At 49.4% G+C, this 26412-nt stretch overlaps 1 protein-coding gene and 1 non-coding gene across 9 annotated transcripts in view; both read left to right on the top strand.

Annotated features, from left to right (window-relative positions):
* Window positions 1–26412, top strand: part of EP400 (E1A binding protein p400) — a 110789-nt gene that overhangs the window by 57045 nt on the left and 27332 nt on the right. For 7 of the 8 annotated variants that reach the window (XM_055550466.1, XM_055550465.1, XM_055550463.1 and 4 more), the window contains 18 exons: window positions 1409–1545; window positions 2535–2704; window positions 3024–3198; window positions 3281–3417; window positions 3964–4150; window positions 6744–6910; window positions 8415–8584; window positions 9414–9656; window positions 11494–11658; window positions 12899–13054; window positions 14299–14393; window positions 14879–15150; window positions 18309–18511; window positions 18601–18770; window positions 20867–21063; window positions 23034–23145; window positions 23295–23438; window positions 26208–26351. In XM_055550466.1, coding sequence (XP_055406441.1) covers window positions 1409–1545; window positions 2535–2704; window positions 3024–3198; window positions 3281–3417; window positions 3964–4150; window positions 6744–6910; window positions 8415–8584; window positions 9414–9656; window positions 11494–11658; window positions 12899–13054; window positions 14299–14393; window positions 14879–15150; window positions 18309–18511; window positions 18601–18770; window positions 20867–21063; window positions 23034–23145; window positions 23295–23438; window positions 26208–26351 — 3044 coding nt within the window. The remainder of the gene's footprint in view (window positions 1–1408; window positions 1546–2534; window positions 2705–3023; window positions 3199–3280; window positions 3418–3963; window positions 4151–6743; window positions 6911–8414; window positions 8585–9413; window positions 9657–11493; window positions 11659–12898; window positions 13055–14298; window positions 14394–14878; window positions 15151–18308; window positions 18512–18600; window positions 18771–20866; window positions 21064–23033; window positions 23146–23294; window positions 23439–26207; window positions 26352–26412) is intronic. The other variant, XM_055550467.1, reaches the window with a different exon arrangement.
* LOC129630440 (small nucleolar RNA SNORA49) lies at window positions 20499–20628 on the top strand. Its single transcript, XR_008703706.1, has one exon. It is a non-coding gene; the product is annotated as a small nucleolar RNA SNORA49 (small nucleolar RNA).

The raw sequence follows: 26412 nt of genomic DNA, 5'->3' as shown, positions 1-26412 counted from the left end.
ATGTTTATTCTCTGCGTTTGTGTCTTATTTCTGCTTTGCAAATAAATTTTTCTGTATCCGTATTTTAGATTCTACACTATGCGATATTATATTTGTTTTTCTCTTCCTAGCTTCCTTCACTCTTTTCTAATAGAGATTTCTCTGGGTATATACCCAGGGGTGGGATTGCAAGATCTTGTGGTAGAGCTCTGTTTTTAGTCTTTTTAAGGAACCCCCAAGGAACATCTGTTTTCCACAGCAGTTGCACCAATTTATATTCCCACCAACAATGTAGGAGGGTTCCCTTTTCTCTACACCCTGTCCAACTTTTATTGCTTGTAGACTTTTTTCTTTGGCTATGCCGTGTGGCATGTGGGATCTTCGTTCCCCGACCAGGGACCAAACCTGTGCCTGCTGCATTGGAAGCATGGAGTCTTAACCAGTGGACTGCCAGGGAAGTCCCGCTTGTAGCCTCTTTGATGATGGCCCTTCTGACCAGGGCGAGGTGGTAGTGTTGATGTGCACTTCTCTAATAATGAGCAGCGCTGAGCGTATTTTCAGGTTACTGTTGGCTTATGTCTTCTTCAGAGGAATGTGTGTTTAGGTCTTATGCACATTTTTTGATTGAGGAGTTTGTTTTCTTGGTATTGAGTTCTATGAACTGTTTATATGTTTTGGATGTTAACCCTTTGTCAGTCACGTTGTGTGCATATATTTTCTTCCATTTGGATAATTCTTTTTAAGGATCAGTATAATGCTTTGCATATGAGCTGTTATGCCTATAGATGTGTGCGTTACAGATATTTTTTCCAAGTCTGCTGTTCCTGATTTTTAACTTGGTTTAGGTTTATTTTATAGCACAGGAGTTGAAATTTATGTATGTATTACTCTAGTAATTTAAACAACCTTACTTTTCTGGAGAATGAGATTGAAACTGTGTGGTTTGGGATGGGTTGGGGTGGTTTGGGTGTGTTCTGATTAGCAGTTGGCAACCGTCATAAGCATGAGTGTCGGACCAGCGCCCATAGTGTGGGGGTGACGGAGGGCCATCCTGGGTAGCGAGGCTTGCCGAGTGCTGGGTTCAGGGCTCCTGCCTGAGGTTTCTTCCTTTCTGAGCATCGTTTTGTGTAGATGAGGGTTCTTCGCCCCCCTTACATTAGTGGTCTGTGGTTTTGAATAAATTGTCATTTTACTGGGCACTTACGTTTTCAGCACCTCTGTGGAGTGTGCCCTGTGGCGGCGCTGGGAGTGGAGACACAGCATGTTGTCCTGCTCTGTAGGGAGGACGGAGGACAGCCCTCCGTCCCCGGGGATGCCTGCTCCAGTCGTGCCTGGGCTCCCCCACACACTTGCTCACCAGGCACAGTGCTGGGCGCCTGGACTGGACACACGGCTTTTGTTACACAGGAAACTTCTGTCTCCTTTGTAGGCAACTGGGGCCCTCACCTTGTCGTTGTGAGGAGCTGCAACATACTCAAGTGGGAGCTTGAGTTGAAGCGTTGGTGTCCGGGGCTCAAAACGCTCTTGTATGTTGGCAGCCATAGAGAACTCAAGGCAAAGAGACAGGTATGTTATTTTAAACGTGAAAAAGAATGAAACAGAAAAGTATCTTAATTTCTATAGGAAGCAAACTTCAAAGTGTTAGCATATGCTTGTTAGTGTAATTATTGTAAATCACTCATTTGCGAGACCCCAGACCTTGTAGTTGTCTGGACTTGGAGCCCCTGGAAGCAACAGACCATACTTAGTAAACTGGCCTGTAGGGGTTCCCTGCAGGGTTCCCCCGGCCCCCGCAGAGCTCAGGTGGTCTCTGGAGGGGCTACCATCCTTTTAAACCATAAATCTGTTGGTTATCACAGGCAGAAATGAGAAATTGTGATGCATCCTGGGTTCTGAATTATAAATCCATAAATAATTCCCATGGACGTGTTTATAAGGAGTATTTGTGACAAACAGAAGAGCTTCTGAAACAGATTTGGACTTGTATCTATTTTCTGCCCAGCAGTTTCTAGTACTAGATTCTAAATAAATGTTCCAGATCACAGTTATTTATTGAAGAGAAAAATATGGCTTATGGTTAAACTCTACTGTGTTGAGTAGTAGTTACTAAAAAAGTGTTTTTCTCTGAGGTGTCTCTTCTTGGCTTTTTCTTTTTTATTTTTACGATCTCTGGTTACTGCTCTTTAAAACCTTAAATGTAGTCAGTTGCAACATAGCTATTCGTGTTTCCTGTCAGCTTCTGAATGTATGTTTCCCTCACTAAGATTATATACCATGAAGACAAGCCCCACTTCAGGACACTGCGTGCTATTGTATTTTCCAAAAGCAATTGTTAATGCCCCCAAAGCAGTTTCTTAATTTGTCCACACGAGGGCCTTAGCCTCCTAGAGAAAAAAGATCCTAAAAATACAAACGGCCATTTTCTATGTGGTGGCAGCAAATTATTAAGAAAAAAGAGTGGAGTGACGCTGATGGGGATAGGGTAAGTGGGTGGTCAGTCCTCTCCTGACGGCTTGCGCCCGAGGAGGTGGTGAGGCCTGGCTTGTGTGCTGCAGGAGTGGACGGAGCCCAACAGCTTCAACATCTGCATCACATCCTACAAGCAGTTCTTCAAGGGCTTCGCGTCCTTCACGCGGGTGCGCTGGAAGTGCCTGGTCATCGATGAGATGCAGCGCGTGAAGGGCATGACCGAGAGGCACTGGGAGGCCGTGTTCACCCTGCAGAGGTCTGACTGCCCCTGCCACGTGCCCTGTGCTCTGTGTTGCTGATGTAAAGGTTCCTTGGAGGAACTGTAGGGAATTGCAGACCCCCAAATGGCCTTTGAGCTGCAAGGATTCCCCCTCACCTCTGTCTCAGCACTTGAGGGCTGAGGAGACCCAAGGCTCTTGCCTAATTCAGTTCATTAATTTGTGTGTGTGCACACGTGTGTGTGTGCACACGCACATGTGTGTGCGGGCTTCACAGGATCACTGTCCCTCTCCTTGAGTATTGTCAGAGAGAGCGATTCTGTGCCCACCCTGAGTCGTCTCTCCGCCTGTACTCAGCCAGCAGCGCCTGCTCCTCATCGACGCGCCCCTGCACAACACCTTCCTGGAGCTGTGGACCATGGTGCACTTCCTCATCCCCGGCATCTCCAGGCCCTACCTGCACTTCCCCCTGAAGGCCCCCAACGAGGAGAACCAGGACTACTACCACAAAGTGGTCATCCGGCTGCACCGGGTACGCGCCCGCGGGCCCCTGATGTAGCGTGGCTGTGACATCGTTTTTGGAAAGGAAACAATGAAGAGCTCTCTCATTTCAGGTGACACAGCCCTTCATTTTGCGGAGAACTAAGAGAGACGTAGAGAAGCAGCTGACGAAGAAATATGAGCATGTCCTCAAGTGCCGCCTCTCCAATCGACAGAAGGCCTTGTACGAGGATGTCATCCTGCAGCCTGGGTGAGTGTGCGCCCCACCACCCTCTCTGCCCGCACGGAGCAGGGCCTCCTCTGGTCTCTCAGAAGGCTCCTTTTTGGGAGGTGGGTGCCTGGAGCTGGAGGCCACGCTCCTCTCGGGCTCAACAGTCCTATCTCCTCCCTGGTCCTGTCAGAGGCTCTGCCCATAGCCGGCCCAGGAGGGGCACAGCATTGCGCCAGTGTGAGAGGACTCGTGTGGAGTCAGGGCATTCCTTCCCCGACCCAGACAGACCCCTGGGCTCTTTGGGACGCCTGCCCTGTTGCTCTTTGGGGGCATGCCATGGAGGGTGCCCCGACGTCTAACCCATACCCTGGCTCTCTGGCCTCCCGTCCTCTCTCATGGGGTGGTGAGCCAGTCTCAGAACCATAACCTCATGGAGGTGGGTTGGCATGTGGCAGATTTACTCACCAGGTCAAGGGGATGCACCAGCTGTGCGTTCATAGAGTGGGGATAGCAGACGGGGAGAAACCCGGCTGGCACATGCTCGCACCCCTGGCAATGCTCCTGTTTCTTCCCACATGTGCGCAGGACCCAGGAAGCGCTGAAGAGCGGGCACTTTGTGGACGTGCTGAGCATCCTCCTGAGGCTACAGCGGATCTGCAACCACCCTGGGCTGGTGGCACCCCGGCTCCCGGAGTCCTCCTACACGGCAGGGCCGCTGCAGTACCGCTCCGCCTCGCTCGTCCTGAAGGCGCTTGACAGAGACTTCTGGAAGGTACAGAGAGGGTGCCAGAGGGGTCTCCATTGAGCTCTGTTCCAGGAGCTTCTGGACATCAGTGTCCACTAACTTGTTTCCTGTGTTCTGCATTGCTGGATGCTGGGCAACATCAAGGGCGTTTGTGATGGGCCTTGCCCTGGACCCAGAACCTGCTTTGGAATGGACCCGAGGGGCGAGCCCACGATGTGAAGGATGCTTTGAGGGTTTTCCTCCCTGGCTGTTGGCCCGTGAGCAACAGCAGAGTGTGTGAAGGAGAGCGGGACTTAGAACTGCAGGACCCTTGGGGTGTTTTCATAGGTGTAATTTGGGGGTGGGGACCTAGGTCTTTTTATTAAAATATTAGTAGCTATACCTAGGGCTTCCCAGGTGGCACAGTGATAAACAGTCCAGCCTGGGTTTGGTTGAGTTGATCCCTGGGTTGGGAAGAGCCCGTGGAGGAGGACATGACAGTCCACTCAGGTTTTCTTGCCTGGAGAATTCCATGGACAGAGGAGCCCAGCAGACTATAGCCCCTGGGGGTTGGAAGGAGTTGGATACAGCTAGCAACTAACCATACACACACAACTATCCCTAGGTGGGAAAATTTGGTTGTTTTTAACCAAAAAAGGTATAGTTGTATACCTTTCTGTGTTTGAATTTGGGGGTAATGAAAGTTTTTGAAAACCCCAAATTTTAAAACAGAACAGATTGGGTTAGGTCAGGTGATTCCCAACACAAGTGTGCTGAACTCATGGGTCTCAGTGGGGTGGGGCTGCACCCTCGGGGGCCAGCAGCATTCCTACGCTGGTTTCCACACGGGAGACTGAGAGCTTGCCCTGACCAGCCAGCCAGGGCACTGGCAGGCTGGTGCCTGAGTTCCCCTTTGCTGCCTCTACCCCGAGGACCACGGATCAGGTCTCACGTACACTGAGGAATGGGAACAGCTCTGTGGCCTGGATAGACTTGTGCAGGTTTAGCATACGACCCTGGGACCAGACCGTTACGGGTGGAGGTCCCGGCTCTGCCTCGTCAGGGGTGCAGCCTTGCGTGCTCAGTTGGCCTCGGTCTCCTCACCACACCAGGCACTTGTGAGGAGTCAGTTAATGTACATGATGGTCTGAAGAAGGGGCCGGGTGGTGAGCAGTTTATGGTGAGTTAGTGTGAGGGATGTCGTGCTGCCACTGTGATCACTACTCTTAATGTAGGGATGTGTCCTTTGTTGAGTTAGAGAAGACCTGAGCCATGAGGATAAAGATGAATCAGAAGCAGGTTACCTGAAGATACTGCTTGGGTGGGGAAATGTTTCATGAATGGAAGTCTTTATGTTGTGTTTTCATTTTCAAAACAGCTTAGTTGAGATAACTCACTGCCATAAAACTCACTGTTCTGAAATGTACAGTTTGTTGGTTTTAGTATATTCATAGAATTGTGCAAGCATCACAACTAATGCTAGAGCATTTCATTGCCTCAAAGAAAATCCACACACACTGTCACTCCCATTCTCCCTCCCCCTCCCCACTACCCACCTGTGTCTGACCATGTGGATTCATCTGGTCCAAATAGTTCGCGGCAGTGGCTTACTTCACTGAGCGTAGTGTTTTCAGAGTTCGTCCATGTTGCATCATGTGTCATAATCTCTTTCCTCTGTTGTCTGGATGGACCACATTATGTTCATCTGTCCACGAGCTGATGGACACTTAGGTGGTTTACACTTCTTTAGCCACTGAGTGCACATTCATGTACAAGTTTTGTATGCATGTGGGGCTCTGTTCTTGTGGGGCTCTCTTCTCGTAGGCACATGTGTGACAGGTGAAAAATTCTGTCGTCATGTGTTGAGTCCATGTTTAACCTTTAGATGAGTTACCAGACTATTTTCCACAGTAGTTGCTCAGTTTCCCATCCCCATCCATGCGTGAAGGGATGAGGGCTTTCATGTCTCCACTTCCTTGCCCACACCTGCTGTCCCTCCTCTTTGATTCCCGCCATCCTGATGGGAGTGAGAAAGTCCTAAGAGAAGAACAGATGGAGCAAGCTTCCCCCGGGCTCAGGACACAAAGACATGCCACATGCCCATGGCACCCACACCAGCACACTGGGGTCTCTTCTCAGCCCCACCTTGACAAGACCGAGCATCTCCGTCTGCTTAGACCAGCGTTTCCCAGGCTCATTCCTCTCCTCTGCTGAGTCTATTCTGTCTCTAAGTGCCACCCTCTTCTTTCCCACTGCCTCTCGGGATGACCACGTGCCATCACTCCCATATTACTGATGGGGAACTTGGGACTTGACTGTGGTCCAGTGGTTGAGACTTTACCTTGTAATGTAGGGACTGTGAGTTCAATCCTTGGTCAGGAGCTAAGATCTCACATGCTTCATGGCCAAAAATCCAGAACATAAAACAGAAGCAATATTGTAACAAATTCATTAAAGACTAAAAATGGTTCACATCAAAAAAAAAAAAAAAGAAGTGGAACCGAGCACACCAAGTCCCGCTGGGCATCTCTTGGGAAGATGGCCAGTAAGGGCCTGTCCTTCAGAGTTTGGAATCCACTTTGATTCCTAGTCATTTTTTTTCCTGCCTCATGTAGCAAAATTGTTTTCTTTTTTTCCTTAGGAAACGGACCTTTCTATTTTTGATCTTCTTGGCTTGGAAAATAAAATGACTCGCCATGAGGCAGAACTGCTGGGTAAGAAGAAGGTGACACGGAAACTCTTTGAGGAGCTGTTCACTGCGCCGCCGCCGTCAAGCAGGCCGGCGGCCATCAGACTGAAACCCAGCAGGTGTGTGGCATGATGTGGAGCGGTGCTTCCTGCTCACTGGCTGCCTCTGACTGGGTCTTGGCTGGCTGTGGGTCGTGGGGTCTGGGTGGCATCCCCTCTTCCTCCTGCTGAAAGAGACCCTGGCCTCTCAGGGAGAACTGGGATGACTGGGTTTGAGTTCCACACGAGAACTTGGGCTGCAGTTTGTGAAGAGAAAGGCTAATCGTCTAATCTGGTTACCTGCTTCTCGAAATGCCCAGGTGTGCTTGGTTTCTGGGATAAGCAGCAAGTGTGGACAGGCCAGTGTGGCCACTCGGCTGCCTGAAGAGTAGCCTTTTCATCATTTTGGAGAACCGCTGGGCTTTGGGAGGGCTCTCCGTGGGGAGGTGGTCAGAGACGGGGCACTCAGACTGCCTGTAACCTGGTGCAGGCTCTAGTGACAGCCGTCAGAGTAGGAGGGCAGAGGGGGTACTGTGGGGGCGGGATTGGGGTCCCTGAGTGCTGTGGGGGTGGGGGTGGGGCCCTGAGGTCTGGCAGAGGCTCCACCCCGGCTACAGCATCCGGGGTAAAAAGGGACATCTTGCAGGTGCCATGAGACTAGACGGAGCAGGCACCCTAGATGATGAACTCAAAACACAAATGACTTGAAGTAGGCGAGGTAGGCGAAATCCATGAATTGGATTTATGCACAATTCTGGGCACCAGTCAGAAACAAAGGAAAAAGCAGGTTGGTGATTTAGAGAGAAACGGGCCAGCGCTGCGGTTGGCAGCCTGTTCTTACTGCCTTTTCTTGATGTGACTTACTTGACGACTTGGGTCCGACCACCCTTCCCTCAGCTTCCTTGCCTGCACTCGCAGGAGCCCTGCAGCCCTCAGTTAAATACAGAGCCGGGGTGGTGAAGCCAAAGTCCTCTCTGGGCTGTTGCAGCCTCATTTAGTTGCTTCTGCTGGCTGTCTCCACCTGTTGCATTGCACGGGGGTTTTGAAAATACAAAATTCCTGCCATTACGGTTTCTAGGTGAAAGAAACGTGAAGAGCATATAGCCTTGTGAAAAAGTCAGACAGGGAAGCTGTGTTGTGGCTCTCACTTTAAGTTTTCCCCACTGGCACCTATGAGGTGCCTTTATCATTTCTGCTGTTTCTTGTTACCTAATTGTGCACGTTGACTTTTCACTCTGCTTGACTCTTAATCAAAAAAGTAGTCTAATGGACTGTGTGTTAGATATAATTTTTCTAGTCCACATTCATGGAAACCTAAAAATTGCCATCACATTCACTCCTGAATGTTGCCTAAGCATTGCAGGGGTAGAGGTACCACTTTTGTGTATTAAGCACCCCTCTCCCTGTCCTTGGTGAGCGGCTGCTTCTTAATACTGTATTTAGAAATCTCCCTATTTAAACTGCCCCTGAGGTGGGAAGCCCTCTGCCCTCAGGTGGCCCTGGGTCCCCAGCGCCCATCTAGGGGGCCCTGCCTTCGCGTCTCAGCAGTGTCCACATCTCCCTGCCCGTGCATATGGGCATCCAGGTTGTTCCAGCCTGTGCAGTATGGCCAGAAGCCTGAGGGCCGCACCGTGGCTTTCCCCAACACACACCCACCCCGGACGGCCACCCCTGCCACAGCCACGGCCACGCCACAGGGCCACGTTCGAGGACGGCCACCCATTGCCACATTCTCTGCAAATCCGGATGCAAAAGGTATGCCTCTCAGGGGGCTGTGCTCGGCATTGCAAAGGGTTTTTGTGGAAGAAATTCCTCTCGCACTTTCCCTGGCCCCATGGGGATGTGTGACCACTCCTCTGAGCAGAAGGGGACTGTCTGCTCTGGCTCTCCCAGGAGACCACGTGTAGTTCTTACATGAGTTTAGTTTTTTTCATGTCTTTGAATTGTATAAGACATTACATTCTTAGTTGAGTCACTGTTGATGTGATGGTGATAATGTACCTCAGCAGAAACAAACGTTCTCTTTTATGTCGGGAAATACACCTCAAAGTCATTTAAGAAACTTCTGAGGAAGTCTGCTCTTGTGTTCAGTGCCACCACTTCAACGTAACCTGCTTACTGTGAAGAAGGATAGGGTTAAACAGCAGGAAAGGTAATAAATAGTCTTGTAACCCTTAGCTGTGGGGTCGTGTCCCATGTTTTTCTGAGATCTTCATAAATGCCAGAGCAGCTTGTTGTAAGAGCTCTTTGGGAAGCCAGGGGGCCAGTGCTGCCTACCTTCTCACGTGGTGAGGACATGGCTCTCACTGATGCACCTAAGGGCCGACTTTTGACACTCCGTTTACTCCAGAAACACACCATGTAGCAGGGTGGTGAACGTAAAGTGAAAATAGTTAACAACATATAAAAAATTAGATTTTCTCATCCCATAGGCCATCCCGCCCCCCTTTTAGGGAGGGCTTCTCATTGGAGAGGTGGTGTGAAGGAAATACTGTTTGTTTTATTTCTGTAAAATTCGGATTTAATACTGCATTGTATGAAGAACCTCTAACAGCTTTGCACAAACCAACCTTATCAATTGCAGCGGCAGCAGCCCCGTTTCAGACCTCTCAGGCCTCCACCGGTGCTCCGAGACACCAGCCTACCTCGACCTTCAGCACAGCACCTAGCCCAGCCCATCCTGCGAAACTGCGGGCTCAGACCACTGTCCCAGCCTCCGCCCCGGGCCCACCCCAGCCCCAGCCCCAGGCCCCCTCGCACCCGGCCGGGCAGAGCGCGCTGCCGCAGGGGCTGGTGCTCACCTCGCAGGCCCAGGCGCGCCTGCCGAGTAAGTGGCCTCGCCGCTCCCTGGTCTGCCACCTCTTTGCACAAGGACGTTGTATTCAGATGAGCGGCGTGTGAAGAGCCTTGCTGTCCGCTCCCTTCGTCTCCCTGACCCTGTGTCCCGTGCTGCCTTTCGCCACACTGTCCTTTCTAGCCCTTGGCCTACAGAGGGAGGCCCCACTCCGGGCCAAGGTCCAGGGTCTTGTCCTCTCTCTGTCCTTTCTCGTGGCCCCGTCCATCAGCTCTGCTTCCCTCTTGGGCTTGTGCTCCACCTTGGTGGCTGAGGCTGGCACTTCTCCTTAGCAAGCCTTGGGCTCATCCTGTCAGCCTCCAGGGCCCCTCGGAGAGCAAAGGGCAGGGGAAGGAAAGCCTGTGAACTGCAGTCCCACTTCCTGCTAGTCTCTTGGTTTATCCCCAGATTTGAAGCTGCAGTGAGTTATTACTTAAGTGAGACGTTTTGCAGTAGATCACTGACATTTTTAAATAGAACTTTTTATTGTGGCCAGTGTGATTAGCCTACTCCCTCTGTCCATGCTGCAGTCAGAAGTGTACTGACAGAACCATCTGGGCTACATCATTTCTCAGATACCACCTGGAGCACTTTATTTGTTAGCACAACAAGTTATGTTGAGGCTTCTCTGGAAAGACAGGAGAGGGAAGTAGGGTCATGAGGAGACCCTGAGTTACCTTAGTTTTCTCTTGTGTCACGCCCCTCTTTCATGCCAGCAGATGAAGAGCACTTATCCTGGTTCATTGCCCAGGGCAGGAGAGCCCTTACATGTGTTTTGCGGGTGTTTTTGGCCTGAGGTAGTAGTCCTGAGGGGTGTATTGCAGGAGCCGTGCTTAGGGGAGTGTGAGGGGCCAGGCCACCTTTCACTCTGGCGCCTCCACTTCTGGACTGAGGGGAGCTCATGGAAGAGTCATGTTTCTGTGCACAAATCTCTGCGTCTCCTTTTCCGTTTCCCCTCCCTTGTTTACGGTTTCTGTGGGCAATATATCCTTCGGCGTTTTTCTAGTCTTTGGCTAACTATTCTCTTTATAGTATTACTAATAATTCTGGCATGAATTTCATGGGAGGAACATTTAGACTCGAATATCAACCATTGGGTTTAAAGAAACCTTTGAAGCTGTTGCTCAATTCCAGCTTGAATGTAGTATCTTTTTGAGTTAGGTACATATGATCTCATCTGAGTTCTGTTTGAAAGAATTTAAGCACTGTTAAATTTTGCATTTTTTCAGTTAGAATTATAGACCAAATTCTACGATCTAGTTCAAATTACTGTGAATATTGTATCGTAAAGTGTGATGTATTTATGTACTTAAATACATTGCCAAATTTTGAAAAGGTTATGGGTATAATTGAAGCTAGTTCTGTATTTTATATCTGTAGTGATAAAATCTCATTTGTCTCTGTGAGCTAAATTGGATATGTACTTTCTCACATTTTAAAAGTATTCTGAAATGAAGAGGTTGATATGAGAGTTTCAAAGTGTATGGCCAGTATATTTCTGCTAACTTTTGATCTTTGCTACTTTTTCTTGTTTGGAAAGAAAAGTAAAACGTTCCTTAATGGTTTGGTTAATTATTAATATCTGATATTCTAAAATTTCTACCAGTTAGGATTAAGTAAGTTGACCATTAAAACCTGGTGTTAATTCTAATTGTTTTTTCTTTTCTATTAAAATATCTTCTGAAAGTGTTAGACAGCAACACCTAATGAACGTCCCTGTGACACTTTAGTTCGCTACAGACGGTCATTCTCTGTGACCAGTGATTGTCAGCATAGCAGTCGCCAGCCCTTCCAAAGAATGTTCATTCCCGTTTCGTCTGCATCTCTGCAGGTGGGGAAGTGGTCAAAATAGCCCAACTGGCTTCCCTCGCAGGCCCACCGAGCCGAGTCGCCCAGCCAGAGACCCCCGTGACACTGCAGTTCCAAGGCAACAAGTTCACCTTGTCACACAGCCAGCTCCGGCAGCTCACGGCCGGCCAGCCCCTACAGCTCCAAGGTAAGGCTGTCTGATGGGTGGTGACCCAACAGGGGCTTGACTGGGGCACCCCCCCGTGGCTGTGATTCTGGCCCCTTTAGCGCAGGTGCTTCACCTGGCAGTGGCCTAAATGAGTCTCACCTTGTAGGTGTTTTAAATGAGGGAGGTGACTCGTAAATCACCCAGTGGCCTGGCCCTTGGTCCATATTATATACAGGATAGTAATTTAAAAAATTTTTGAATACAGTTTCCTATTCTAAAAATCAAAACAGAAATAATTGCTCCTTGCAGATTTTAGTGTGAGGTAAATTGCCCTCAAAACTCTAGAAGACTAGCAATTTACATAGGAGAAATTATTTTCTTTTATGTACAGACTTTAAAACTTCCAGACTGCCTCTGGCTGAGAGCGGTGTGTTCCTGCAGTAACTGCTTCTTGGAGGAAACAAGGGGATACAGTTTGACTGGGATGTTAAAATTCATCCTCAGTGACTTGGCCAGAGCTCCCAGAGGTGGGGTCCGGCCACCTCCCCAATCAGCCTCCCAGACATGCGTTTATGACTCCTGTCGGGGTGGACAGTTCAGTTGTCAGCCCAGTCTGGGGTGTTCCATGTGGGCACCAGGGTCACATGTTAGCAGAGTGGAGGCCCCCAGGAAGCCTGCAGGGAAAAAAAAAAAAAAGGTTTCATTTGGTTTACTCCATATTTCTCCAGTTTTTTGACCAGAAAGGTGAGGCCATCTCTTAAGAATTTCTGGTGCACTCTAGTTTTTGTAAAGTATAATTCCAGAGTAGAGGATTTCAGGACTAAATCACACAGAGGCTGGAAATGGCAGGTTTTTTTAAACAGTGGTTATAGAGCCACAGAGATTTTTGATATTTCTTCATCCAGCTTGACCAGCTGGCACGCACCCAGTGTGTAATTTGGGGGCAGGAACCCACCCCCCCCCACCCCCGCATGATGGCTCAGGCTTGGAGCAGACAGTGAGTGGGAACCTGCCTCGCTGCCTGAAATCTGGCATTGCAAGGAGTTGCAGAAGTTTTTCTTGACATTAAGCCAAGTGTCTTTGATCTTCAGAGTTTTCATTCATTGAGAATGAAGTAGTTCCATCTTTCTCCAGCAAACTGAACTTTGTGTTGCCTCACTGGAGTAAATTTGATTCTGGATTTTTGGTTTCTCACCTCATTCTGTACCTTTGGAAGTGGGTGTGGCTGGGGACGGAAAGCACAGGCACCTCGTGACTGACCCGTGCCCTTTGCTTGCAGGCAGTGTGCTCCAGATTGTGTCAGCGCCTGGGCAGTCCTACCTGCGCCCTCCTGGCCCCGTGGTGATGCAGACTGTGTCTCAGGCGGGTGCCCTGAATGCCCTGGGAAGCAAGCCTCCAGCCAGTGGCCCAAGCCCCACGCCTGTGACCCCGCCAGGTAGAGTGGAGTGCTGTGGTGCTGTGAGCTGGGGGGATACTTGGCTTTGAAACCACTTACCAACTCTTTTTGCTTCTGAGGCAGGTGGAGGATGTTGATGGGTTCTGTAAGGCCCCAGAACCCGACAGTCCTGTTTTTGGCTGCCCCTGATTTCCGCAGACGGCCCGTGTCTGCTATGTCTCTTTTCTCTTTTGTTCCCAAAGGTCCTGGTTGAATACAACCGGCCGTCACTCACCTTAAGACTTTTTGTTTTGATTTTGCTCTAACAAGAGACTTGGAATCATGAGAAATTTTGCTTGTTCATGTTACAAATACATTTAGGGAACGTGCTAGAATTTCCCTTGGTCAAGTAACAGAATAGGGTTGTTCCTGCCAGCTGGCTGGTGCTCCTTCCAGCACCCCCACTGCCTGCTTCCTACCAGGGTCCCTTGCTTCAGACATACCCACCCTCCCGTGGTGCTTGCTGGGGAGCACACCTGTTGCACATGGGCACTTCTTCAGGTTGATGTGTGGAGGTGGCAAGGACCTCTCCTAACTGGAACCCCTGGTCACTACACTCCATCTCTTTCTGTTGGTGGTGTGGGTACTGGAGGGTCCTGGTCACTGCTCTGTGTCCAGCTGGACCACGTGCAATTCTACTTGTATTTGGTTGGCTTCATACTTGAGGTTTTCTCTCCCTAGAGGGTGCTCAGTCCTGTTCTGTGAGGCCCCAGACTCCCAACCTGACACCAGTCCAGCCACTGGGCTCTAGTCATCTCAACCCTTTCCCTTGCTCCCTGCAAGCGGATCCTTCACTGAGAACTGACGACTGACCTCAGCTACCCCCTTCACAGTCCTTGTGGAGAAGTGTCTGTCAAGACAGGCAACATGGCTTGGCTGATGGGAGCAGACTGCCCTGGGCCCTGGCATCCCTCTGTCCAGGGCAAACAGGGTTGATGCAGCCGAGATGTCAAGGACAGCAGTGCGTAGGGCCCATGTGGCTGCTGCTCAGCGGGATGGTGGGGAGGTTTGAGGTGCACACAGGGCTCTTGGCAAAGAGTCAGACCCTGACGTTCACTTCAGATCATGGCCAGAGAGCAGGAATGCCTCACTGTTGGTTCTGAATGATTTAGACTTGAGTTGACATATTCTAGAAATGTGCTTGTGAAAGCCAAGGATGCTCCAGGAAGCATGCCAGTCAAGGAGGGCCTCTAGAGGGCACGCCAGTAGTTTTGTGTGCCAGCCCTTCGTTTTTGCATTTGTAGTGGGTGTGCCTGGTCGAGTGGCAGTCAGTCCCCTGGCCGCAGGAGAAACCGGAGCGGCCTCCAAACCAGCTTCTCCTGTCGCTGGCCCCACCCAGGTATGGTGCAACAGATCCCAGCGCAGCATCGTGGCATCCCTGCATGCACGGGAGTCCTTCTCAGAAGCTGCTTGTCATGGGGGAGGGTTGTGATATTAATATATCCCCGCCTCTGTGAGGCGTTTATCTGTTTACTTGCCATCAAATACATGGTGTGCCCTTGAATTAGAGAATTAAAAACACTTTTTCTCATCAACTAGGCTTTAGGATTATAAAGATTACCTTTCCCATTTTTTTGTATGCTTCTACTAGTCTTTCAGACATTAGAAATGCTCACAGTGTCTGAAGAAATACTACTCACGTTGGCAATGAAAATGGCGCTGTTTTCTCTGCTTGCTTTTCTGTCACTGTTTTCCGTGTAGCCTGGCCCCATGAGTCTTACGCGTGTTCTATGGCCAGTTGCCATACACGGGGGACTCATAGGGCTCAGTAAGACCGGCCGTGTTATTTCTCAGCAGCCATTTTCATCCCTGTTTTTGTTGAAGGAGGAGAAGAGCAGACTTCTGAAAGAGCGGCTGGACCAGATTTACTTCGTCAACGAACGGCGCTGCTCCCGCTCCCCAATCTACGGCAGAGACTTGTTGGGGGTTTGTTCCTTTCCTGGCAGAGAGCAGGTGCCTTGGTTCCGGGCTTCTGACCGTGGTCACGGGAAGGGGGCTGGGCCTGCAAGCAGGCACACATCGCCCTTGAAAAGTCACAGGGACCTGATTTTGACGCTGACTCAACGTCAAGAATCCCTCCAGGATGTCATCGACAGGTAAGGTAGAGTATTGTAAGCATTCTTTACTCACCTACTGTTGGTGGTGGTGTTCACTCGCTAAGTCGTGTCCAGCTCTTTGGAACCCCATGGACTGCAGCACGCCAGGCTCCTCTGTCCTTCACTATCTCCCAGAGTTTGCTCAAACTCATATCCATTGAGTCAGTGATGTCATCCAACCCTCTCATCCTCTGTCGCCCCCTTCTCCTCCTGCCCTCAATCTCTCCCAGCATCAGAATCTTTTCCATTGAGTTGGCTTTTTGCGTCAGGTGGCCAAAGTATTTAGCTTCAGCATCAGTCTTTCCAATGAACATTCAGGGTTGATTTCCTTTAGAATTGACTGGTTTGACCTCCTTGCCATCCAAAGGACTCTCAAGAGTCTTTTCCAACACCACAGTTCAAAAACATCAATTCTTTGGCACCCAGCCTTCTTTATGGTCCAACTCTCATATCCATACATGACTACTGGAAAAACCATAGCTTTGACTAGACAGACTTTTGTTGGCAAAGTGATGTCTCTGCTTTTTAATATGCTGTCTAGGTCGGTCATAGCTTTTCTTCCACGGAGTAAGCATCTTTTAATTTCATGGCTACAGTCACTGTCCACAGTGATTTTGGAGCCCCAAAAAATAAACGCTGTGTTGCACCCCACCAACTTTTGTGGTTGTTTTGTGGACATTCATCTCACTTCTCTCCCCAGGTTGTCCTTTGGAGTCTGTTCAGAATCGATTTTGGGGTCTTCAGCTTTGGCATCAGATGGTCTCTCCACCCTCTAGGAAACCTATGGGTTGATTCCTTTGGGTTGATTCCTTCCTATTTATCCCTCTCTCCCCACCAAAACGTGGCAATCACTGATCTTTTTACTGTCTCCATAGTTTTGCTTTTCTGGAATGTCTTATAGTTGGAGTCATACAGTAGGCAACCTTTTCAGATGGCTTCTCTCATTTAGGAATGTGCACTTAAGGTTCTTCCATATCTCATCAGGGCTTGATAACTCATTTCTGTTTAACACTGAATAATGTTCCATTGTCTGGAAGCACCCCCTCCGTGTGTGCTAAGTCACTTCAGTCGTGTCCGACTCTCTGTGACCCTGTGGACTGTAGCCCGCCAGGCTCCTCTGTTCATGGGATTCTCCAAGCAAGAATACTGGAATGGGTTGCCATGCCCTTCTCCAGGAGATCTTCCTAATCCAGGGCTCAAACCCGCATCTCTTACATCTTCTGCATTGGCAAGCGGGTTCTTTACCACTCGTGGCACCTGAGAAGACTTGGAATCACCGGTTTGTTTAAAAACATTCACGTACTGGGACTTCTTGGTGGCCTGCACTTCCAATGCTGGGGGCTCAGGTTCAATCCCTGGTTAGGGAAGAAAGATCCTGCAAGCCACCTGGTGCAACTTAAAAAAATAAAAAACATTTGCCTTCTGAAAGACAGCATGGATGCTGTGGAGTTTTGGCAGTTATGAATAAAGTTGCTGCAAACATCTATGTTTTTGTGTAGACATAGTTTTTAATTCCTTTGGGTAAATACCAAGGGATGTGATTACTAGATCTTATGGTAAGAGACTGTTTAGTTTTGTTAGAAATTGCCAAACTGTCTTCCAAAGTGACTGTACTATTTTGCATTCCCACCAGCAATGAATGAGAGTTCCTGTTGTGCCACATCCTTGCCAGCAATTGGTGTTGTCAGTGATCTGGATTTCGGCCATTTTAATAGACGTGTAGTGGCATTTTGTTTTAATTTGCATTTCCATCATGACATAATATGTTGAGCATCTTTTCGTATGCTTATTTGACATTTATATGTTTTTGGTAATGTGTCTTTTTAGGTCTTTGGTCCATTTTTAAAAGATTTTAAAATTTTTATTATTACAGTAGGACTGTGTTGACTATCCATTTTAAATACCTCAGTGTGTACATGTCGATCCCAAACTCCGTAGCTATCGCTTCCCCCATTTTTCTTATTGTTGCATTTTAAGAGTTCTTTATATGTTTGGATAACAGTTCTTTAGCAGATGTATCTTTTGCAAATATCTTCTTCAAGTCTGTTGTTTGTCTTTTCATTCTTCTGACTTTGTCTTTCACAGAGCAGATATAATATCATCAAATGTCTGTTCCATATTCACATTTCTGATTATTTCATGATTTTTTTAATATTTCAAGCCGGAGTCACAATGAGGTACATACATCAACAATCAACTTATATCTTTTTATGTATCTTTTAATCTATAGGTTCTGTTTCCCCCTCTTTTTTTCCTTGCAGTTTATTTGTGGAGAAAATCTGGTGATCATTCCTGTTCCATTGATATCTTTGTTGTTTGACAGTATCATGCTGTTGATTACTGTAGTAAATCTTGAAGTCAGGTAGTGCCAGTCATTTGACTTTTTCTTGTTTAGTATTGTGTTGCCTGTTCTGGTCTGTTGCTTCTCCATGTAAACTTCAGATTGAATTTATCACTATCTACAGAATAGCTGACTGGGATTGAATTGAATGTCTTGATCAAGTGGGAAGAACTGATGATGTCTTGACTATACTGGATCTTCCTATCCATAGTTATGGAATATCTCCATTTATTTAGTGCTTCTTTGGTTTCATTGATTAGAATTTTGATCAGAAATGGTTTTCAGTTTGCATGCAGCAAGGGAGAGGGTTAGAGTTCCTGGAGCAGGTGGTATCTGCAGGTTGGGAGGTGGGTGTCCAGTCGACAGTCCGGGTCCTCTGAGTCGTCGTCTTGCTGCCCTTGGCAGGGCCTCCTCCTCCCAAGCCTGGCTCCCAACCCTGGCTGGGGACGCTGTGGCTGTAGCAGCTTCAGGGCTCACACCCTCCCCAGACCATCCAGGAGACAGAGTGCTTATGTCCCGCCTCCGCACACATCCCTGTGCTCTCGGGGTAGGGGGCAGTACTCTGCACGGCTTATTTTGATCTGGGCAGTCCTCACTGGCCGGCACCCACTCCTGTGGCTGCTGTGATGGTGTGTTCCAGCAGCCACGTTCCCCCCCAGGGGGACTGGAGTTAGGCACCCTGACTCCTCTCGTGACTCCCCACTGCCAGATGGTTCTGCCCTCTGCCTTCTCGAGCCTTCACTGCCTGAGCCAGAGGGACTGCCTGGTGGAGGTGCCGTGGGTGTCACCTGTGACATGCATGCTTTCTGCTTCTCAGGGTGGTGTGCGTGATCCCTCCGGTGGTGGCCGCGCCCCCGCACTTGTGGGTGGCGCGGCCACCCTCCCTCTACAGCCACAGGATGCGGCTCTTCCGGCACTGCCTGCGGGAGCACACCGCGCCCTACGCACAGCAGCTGCAGCGGATGACAGCTCTGCACTCGCTGCGGTTCCCCGAGCTGAGGCTGGTCCAGTTTGACTCAGGTACCAGAGGCGTCCCGTCTACTCCGCTCCCTGTGTCGGGCCTACTCGCTTTGGATTATGAGATGCTCTCGGTATCACTCGTTTGACAGGAAAGCTGGAGGCCTTAGCCATCTTACTTCAGAAGCTGAAGTCTGAAGGACGCCGAGTGCTGATCTTATCACAGATGGTTCTCATGTTGGACATCTTAGAAATGTTCTTGAATTTCCATTATCTCACCTACATAAGAATTGATGAAAACGCCAACAGTGAACAACGGCAGGTAGGAAGGAAATCGATTCTTTTGTTCCCGTTTATGATTTGGTTGGGTTAACTTTGGTTGCCAGTTTCTAAGCTGGTTTCTCGGAGCCATGCGGCCTCAGTGTTGTCATGCTGTCTCAACAAAGGAAAGAACCTCTTAATGTCTCTGGACTTTAGCTGCACCCTTTGACATTTTTTCATAAATCCTGTAACTTGGGAAATCCAGTTGGCTAAACGTCTTAGAATCAAAATTGGTGATTTGTGGTCCTTATAGGAACGAGGTGGTTGTCCTTCAGGAAGTAGCCACATGAAAACAGCAAAGCCCTTCTGACTGACTTACACTTTAAAAATGCATGTTCAAATAACATGCCAGTTTTTACTTGGCCAGGTTAGCTGAGGGTAACTTGATTCCATCAGGCTTCTCGTGGAGGTGCAAATTAGGACACCTTTCTAGAAAGCAAATTGACAGGATGGGTTGTAAACCTTAAAAATGAATATATGCTTGGCCTGGTAATTCTGTATCTGAAGTGAAGTGAAAGTCACTCAGTCGTGTCCGACTCTTTGCAACCCCATGGATGTACTGTTTGGAATTCTCCAGACCAGAATACTGGAGTGGATAGCCCTTCCCTTCTCCAAGAGATCTTCCCAACCCAGGGATTGAACCCAGGTCTCCCGTGTTGTGGGCAGATTCTTTACCAGCTGAGCCACAAGGGAAGCCCAAGAATACTGGAGTGGGTAGCCTATCCCTTCTCCAGTGGATCTTCCCGACTTGGGAATCTAACCAGGGTCTCCTGCATTGCAGGCAGATTCTTTAACAACTGAGCTGTCAGGGAAGCCCTTACTCTGTATCTAGAACTCCTTTAGCAGCACCACGCTTCTTAAAGATGTATCTATTCAATTGTCTGTGAAAGTGTTTGTAATAACCCCCAGTTGGGAGCAAAGTCCACGTGCAGGAGTAGAAGCGTGGGCCACAGTGGCCTGTGGGCCACAGGGCTTGGCGCCGTCCTAAGTGTCTCACAGGGTGAACTAGGAAGTCGTACTCAGCAGTGTTTCATAACAGGTCTCGGTATCATGGTGAAGTGTTCCCGAGTGCAGACAAGCTGCTGGGCTCTGCATCGCATTACCCACTTCACATCATCCAGTACACCCAGGCCTCCCTACGCTGAGAAGGCCTGGAAGGAAATACACCACAGTCTTAAGCAGTAAATTCCCTCAAGAGTAATGTAACACAGTACAGTAAGTCCCCTACATACAAATGAGTTCTGTTCTGAGAGCATATTCATAAGTCCAGTTTGTTTGTAAGTCCACCAAAGTTAGCCTAGGTCCCCAGCTAACACAACCAGCTGCATTGCTGCTGCTTTTACACTGGTTTGGACACTCTGGGCTTGAAATAAAGATGATGCACCACTGTGCTCTGTGCAGTGCTGTACAGGGAGGTGCACAGAATCACAGCCACTTGCAGAGGATGCACTCACTTGACAGTGTACACCAGACATATGAACTAACTTACATGGTTGAACATGCGAACTCACCTTTGCATCTTTGAAAGCTAGCAATTTGAAGGTTCATATGTAGGCGACTTACTGTAGATAGAGAATTTCTTGAAGGAAGAGGACTGGTCTGCTGAGGGCTGGTCTGCTAAGGTCTGCTTGGGCGCTGAAATCATTGCAGGAGAGAAGTCGTGGGAAGGAAGCAATTTCAGCTGGCGGCCCTGAGGGGAGTGGAGGGCCCTGCCCCTGGCTGGCTGCAGCTCCCTCGGCCTTACTCCAGGGGCTTTTGCTGTAAGGCTCCTGGCATTGCCAGAGGGTACATGAACAAGCACGCATCCCTCCCCAGGGAGACTCTGCTGTTCTCTGGGGCCTACACGTGGAGCTGACAGTTCAGGGCGGGGGGCTGGCTGGCGACTTTCAAACCAGTAGAGATGTTAGCTATCAATAATCGAAGAATAGAGCACATGCCTGAAAGAATCAGGATAAAATGCTAAACTCTGATGTAATTGGAACATGAACCATGCGTCAAAGGAAACACACACCAGTTTCTAACTGATTAGTATCCAAACGTGTTGGAGGTTTCCCGTCATGGTCAGGAGTGCTAACTTGGGAGTTTATCTCACCCCAGGAACTGATGAGGAGTTTCAACCGAGACCGGCGCATCTTCTGCGCCCTCCTCTCCACACACAGCCGCGCCACGGGTGTAAGCCTGGTGGAGGCGGATGCGGTGGTCTTCTACGATCACGACCTCAACCCTGTGATGGACGCCAAGGCCCAGGAGTGGTGTGACCGGATAGGGCGGCGCAAGGACGTGCACATATACAGGTGAGGTGGCTGCAGCGCACTGCAGAAGCTTCTGCTTTGCGTTTCCTTTCCTTCATGTGGGCTCACGTTCCCGCTATCCCGTCTGTGCTTTCTTTACACTCAGCCTTGCTTGGGATGTAGTTGTTTGCAGTGGTGACTGGGTTTGCTACTGAGACACAAATGCTGTCCTTCTAACATGTACCTATTATATTTCTTCTAGAGTCTCTGACCCTTAAGAGGGTGTCTCAGGTTTTAGGTTGTTTCAGGTATTGTCAAATGTAAATGATTTTTATAACTTTGGCAACTTGTAAACAAGCTACTGAAAGAATTTAAATCTTATAAGTGGTCATCCACACACAGCTGAGAAAAGCAGAGGAGGCTCTGCCTGTGTGTCAGCCCTCAGTCTGCCCATCTGGTGCCCAAGTGTGCAGGCACGTGACACTCCCCTTCCTCTGTGCTCCTGCTGCCTCTGGGAGGGGTTGTTGCAGAGTGCGTGGTCCCTGGCGGCTGGCCCAGGGCTGCAACCCCACCCCCACATGCATAACCTTTACCATTTTCAAGAGGTAGTCATCCACACACTGTGTTTAAATAGCTTAATTTTTTTCTCGTTGTAAATGTGTTACTTGCTCATTGAAAAGAAATAAATAAAAACGACAGCACATGGAGAAGGCAGATAGCCTGCCCAGTAGGCTATTAGTAGCATTTTAGTGTCTTTCCAGACATATCCCCAATTTTTTAATATAAATTTGTTGTTAATAATGTTACTGGTTTTTGCCGGCACTGGGTCTTGTTGCTGTGCAGGCTTTTCTCTAGTTGAGGTGAGCAGGGCTACCCTCTGGTTGCAGTGCACAGCCTTCTCATTGTGGCGGCTTCTCTTGTTGCCGAGCACGGGCCCTGAGGTGCTCGGCTTGCAGTAGTTGCAGCTCTCGGAGCTCGGAGCACAGGCTCAGTAATGGTGGTGCACAGGCTTAGTTGCTCTGTAGCATGTGGGATCTTCCTGGATCAGGGATCGAACTCATGTCTTCTGCATTGGTAGGCAGATTCTTTACCACAGAGCCACCAGGGAAGCCCTCCCTGATTTTTTTAAATGGGTCGTGCCAGCAGTCTTACCATGTAATGCTGTTTTGTCTTAACAATATATTTAGAGCCTGTTTCCATGCAAATATATATAAATTTGGTATATTGTTTATGTGATTGAATAATGTTTCATTGTGTAATTGCTTACTGTTGGCCCTTTAGCAGTTACTAGCTAGTAATGGGGAAAACATTTTATTCTCAGTAGCCACAGTCTGTAGACACTCAGGAACGACCTTGGCAGTAAAGGTGCAGGATGTGCAGGAGTGGAGGGTAAAGTTGGGAAAGGATGTAACCTGAGCGATGTCCTGAACTCAGGACATGCTCTGTTCTGGGACAAGAAGACCTGGTTCACAAAACTGTAAAGTTTCCCCAAAGTGATAGTGAAGTTTAACATCATTTTAATGAAAGCCCTGATCATGGAAGTAGGGAGTGGTTACTGCAGCTTTTCAGGTGGCATGAAGCAGCAGCGAGGGATCACTGGTCCTTGGGCTGCAGCCGCTAGACTCGGGTTCCTTTGGGAGGCGCACAGTGACTTGGGGGCACCTGCCCACCGTCGTCAGCACTGAGGGAGACAGGGCTCAAGGGGTCCGGCGTCCTGGGGGCTCTTTCCAGGTAGAGGCCAGTGAGGGGACATGGCCAGCCAGCATGGGTGGTGGGGACCTCTGGGGCCAGCCCTCCTGCTACATGGGAGGTGGTGGTGTGGCTAACCCCATGTGGGGTAGCAGCCAATTGACCCCGCAGGCCTCCAGTCCCCTCTGGCTACCACACAAAGGAAGGAAGAAGCTCAGAGCGCTGCCAACATGCCACTCCACGTGGGTGCTGTTCTGCTGGGAGTCCGGGCGCCATAGCACTCAGGCTGCCCTCGGGCTCCCAGGGACTTAGCTGTGGTGTGTGTGTACGTGTTTGGTTTGCAGGCTCGTGAGTGGAAATTCCATTGAAGAGAAGTTGTTGAAAAATGGCACCAAAGATCTGATCCGAGAAGTGGCTGCTCAGGGAAACGACTACTCCATGGCGTTCCTCACGCAGGTACTGTCATCCTCGAGGAGGCCTGGGGCGGGGGAGGGGGTGCCACACAGTGACCAGAATGGGTGGGTTTAGTGCTGTTGAGGGGTTGGTGGCTGCTGGATTTCTGGGTACAGAGGTCACGGGCTCAGTGATATGCATTTTTGTTTCAGCGGACGATCCAGGAGCTGTTTGAGGTTTATCCACCCATGGATGATACTGGCTTCCCAGTGAAGGCCGAGGAGTTTGTCGTCCTTTCTCAGGAACCTTCTGTTACAGAAACCATCGCACCCAAAATTGCAAGACCTTTCATAGAGGTAAGGCTGGCTGGTGCCTGCTTGGCATCATTGGATCTGGAGCTTTGGGTCTGCTGCTGCAGCACCACTGTTCCCTCTCCCCAGGCCTTGGGCCTGATCTGTCAGCGTTCTCCATCCGTGCTTTCATTGTTGGGGATTTCAGCTGTAAAAAGAGGTGAAGGGAGCGGGAGAGAGCGGTATCCCCCACTGCCACCGCCACCCGCTGTCACCGTTCGCACCCACGCTTCTCGGGCCACCCCGCACTGTCGTGTGTGACCTTCTGCTCCAACGCCTCGGCCCTTGCCGGCTGCCGTCTTAGTGCTCCCCTGTCGCACTGCTGCTGGGCTGAAGGCAGCCCTGGCGTGAGCCCCACGTCCCACCCTGACGACAGGACCCCAGAGAACAGCAGCTGTTTCACTCGGCCGTCTTTGTGGGTTATGTGCCGAGATGATGTGCTTCAGGTTTATGAGAGTGAGTGAAGTCCTGCCTTCTACGCTTTTGGCCCAGACGCTTGCAGGTTGCACACTTGTCTCACAAGCCGTTGTGCAGACACGTCACACACCCACCTGCACACCCTCCTGTCAGGGCCACCTCGCTCTCCTCCCTGAGGCTCTGCTCCCGTCCTGCCTCTTGGAGAAGCTTTTGGCTACAGGATGCCTCCTCTTCTATTTTTGAAACTTAATTGTTTGATTATTGAGTAGTAATAAATGCATGTGGTAAAATCTTCAAAAATTTATGATGAAAAGTAAGTCTCCTGCATCAGGCCCTCACTTCCCTCTCAGAGACAACCACTGTCCACTATTTCTCACATTTTCTTATAGGAGTTGTCTGTGGGTAATGTCAGGTGCACAGAAATACTTACAGCTGTTTCTGTATCAGGAGGAACAGATCGATTTACCCCATTGTTTTTAAAATAGGTGATAGGTGCCTTAGGCTTTTAAGAAAATCTCAAACAGCATGACGGGGACTTCCCTGGTCGTCCAGTGGTTAGGAATTCACTTTCTGATTCAGGGCGCCTGGGTTCAGCCCCTGATCGGGGAACTAAAATCTCGTAAGCCTCGGACAGCTAAGCCCTTGTGACACAACTACTGAGCCTGCACACTCTGGAGCCCGAGTTCCACGCTGAAGACCTAGTGCACCCAAAATTTAAACAATAAATGAAAAACAAAACAACTCTCAACTTTAGAACCACCCCCCCCACCCACCACAAACCCAAAACATTGTTAACATAAACCTCGTAACAGAAATGATAGTGGGGAAACAGTAGGTTACTTCTCCTGGAGGTAATCATTAACCATTGGTAAAAATCTTACTGGATATTGTGGAAGAAAAATGTGAGGTCTAAAGGCATGAGTGTTTGAGGAATGTGAGTGTGTCACACACCCTCGCTGTTGCTTCTTAGTGTGACTTAGAGACGTTGGCTTGGGGTTCTTTCAATACAGATTCTTTGAAATGTTCTGGTGGGTTGTCTTACACTGTGTGTCGAACACTGTTCTAAGCAGTAGGGGTATAGTATTGAGAAAAAGACCTCTCGTCCTCCCCGGAGCTTCTGTTCTAGTGACAGGAGAGATGCCAGAGCATCACCTCATGGAGATGGTGTGACGAGCAGTGTCTAGGAGTGTTACGGGTGGAGGGACAGCAGGTATGTCAGCAGGGAGCCAGGTATGGCCGGGGGTCAGCGGCGATGGAGACAGGCTGCCCAAGAACATGTGGCTCAGGGCCGTCATCTGGCTCTGTGTGGACACTGGGCTGGGGACCGGTTCAGAGGTGCAGGTGTGGGGGCCATGTGGGCGCATCTCTGGTTGAACTGCAGCTTGCTCTTGGCTGGTGAGCTTTGTGTTCATTGGTAGTGGGTACTTTTCTGTGAGATGCTTGTTCGCATCTTTTTCTGTTTTTTGTTTTTTTTTTGTTAGACTGGGTTGTTTCTTTTTCTTAATGGCTTGTTGGCTTTTTTCCTACATTCTGAGTGCCAGGCCTTTGTGGGATACATGTAAAATATATTCTCCCAATCTGTGGTTTGCCTTTTTTAATACTCTGTCTCTGTGAGCAGAAATTCTTGGTCCTAATGCCACTGTCTTTGTCAAGTGATTGACGCTTTTGCGTTCTGAGAGGTTCTCCTTTACTTTCTTCTAGATGTTTCAGTGTTTTATCCCTCATGCTTAGATGGACAGTCTGTCTGGAAATAATTTCTGGGTATCGTGTGAGGTTGGGTTACCTTTTAAACTTTGAGGATTTGCCGAGTTGCTCTGAAAAGAGGTGCTAGTTCTTAACTGAATCCTCTAAGCTGCGTGATCCCCCCTACCACCGCCCCCGACGTGAGCGTGTGTGTCTTGAGTTTGCCAACCCCTGACAGGTATACCTTCCAGCTATCAAGAGAGGAGCACGCGTTATCTGCTAGTCTAATTTGCGTTTCGTGAATGGTGGTGCCAAGGACCATCTTCCTGGGGGTTTGGTTTCTGTTTATGCCATGGACCAGGGCCTGTGTCACATGAAGTGCGCTTGTGGTGGGACTGGGGCTGGAAGGTGGGTGTCGGGTGTGAGATGGAACGAGACACCCCATTCTGCTCCGTTCTCAGAGTCTGGGGGCCTTGCTGTGCGTCTCGGCCTGTGTCCTGAGGCTCTTCCCCAGGGTGTGTGAGGGTCCGAGGAGCACATTCATTGCTGTGGCGGGGGGCTTGGTGTGCAGTGTGGGCGTGTAGTCAGGTCTGTACGTGGCTCTTTTCCAAGACCCCTTATTTAAAGTGTTCAAAGCATATTAAAGTCACCCCACGCAGCGTGCACATCCTGCAGGCCCTCAAGAGCATCGAGTACCTGGAGGGGGAGGATGCCCAGAAGCCGGCTGAGGAGGCCGTGCCCGGGTCGCCTGACTCCAGTGGTTCCAGGTGGGACGAGGAGCCCTCGCAGCTGGAGGAGTTAGCGGACTTCATGGGGCAGGTTTGGGCATTTTCTCTTCTGGGTTTCTACTTCAGTTTTTCTTTATACCTAAATATTTTAA

Source organism: Bubalus kerabau, chromosome 16 (assembly GCF_029407905.1).
Source record: "Bubalus kerabau isolate K-KA32 ecotype Philippines breed swamp buffalo chromosome 16, PCC_UOA_SB_1v2, whole genome shotgun sequence".
NCBI classification, from domain to species: Eukaryota; Metazoa; Chordata; class Mammalia; order Artiodactyla; family Bovidae; genus Bubalus; species Bubalus kerabau.
The sequence above is the reverse complement of the archived record's forward strand: the minus strand, read 5'-3'. Positions and strand labels throughout refer to the sequence as shown.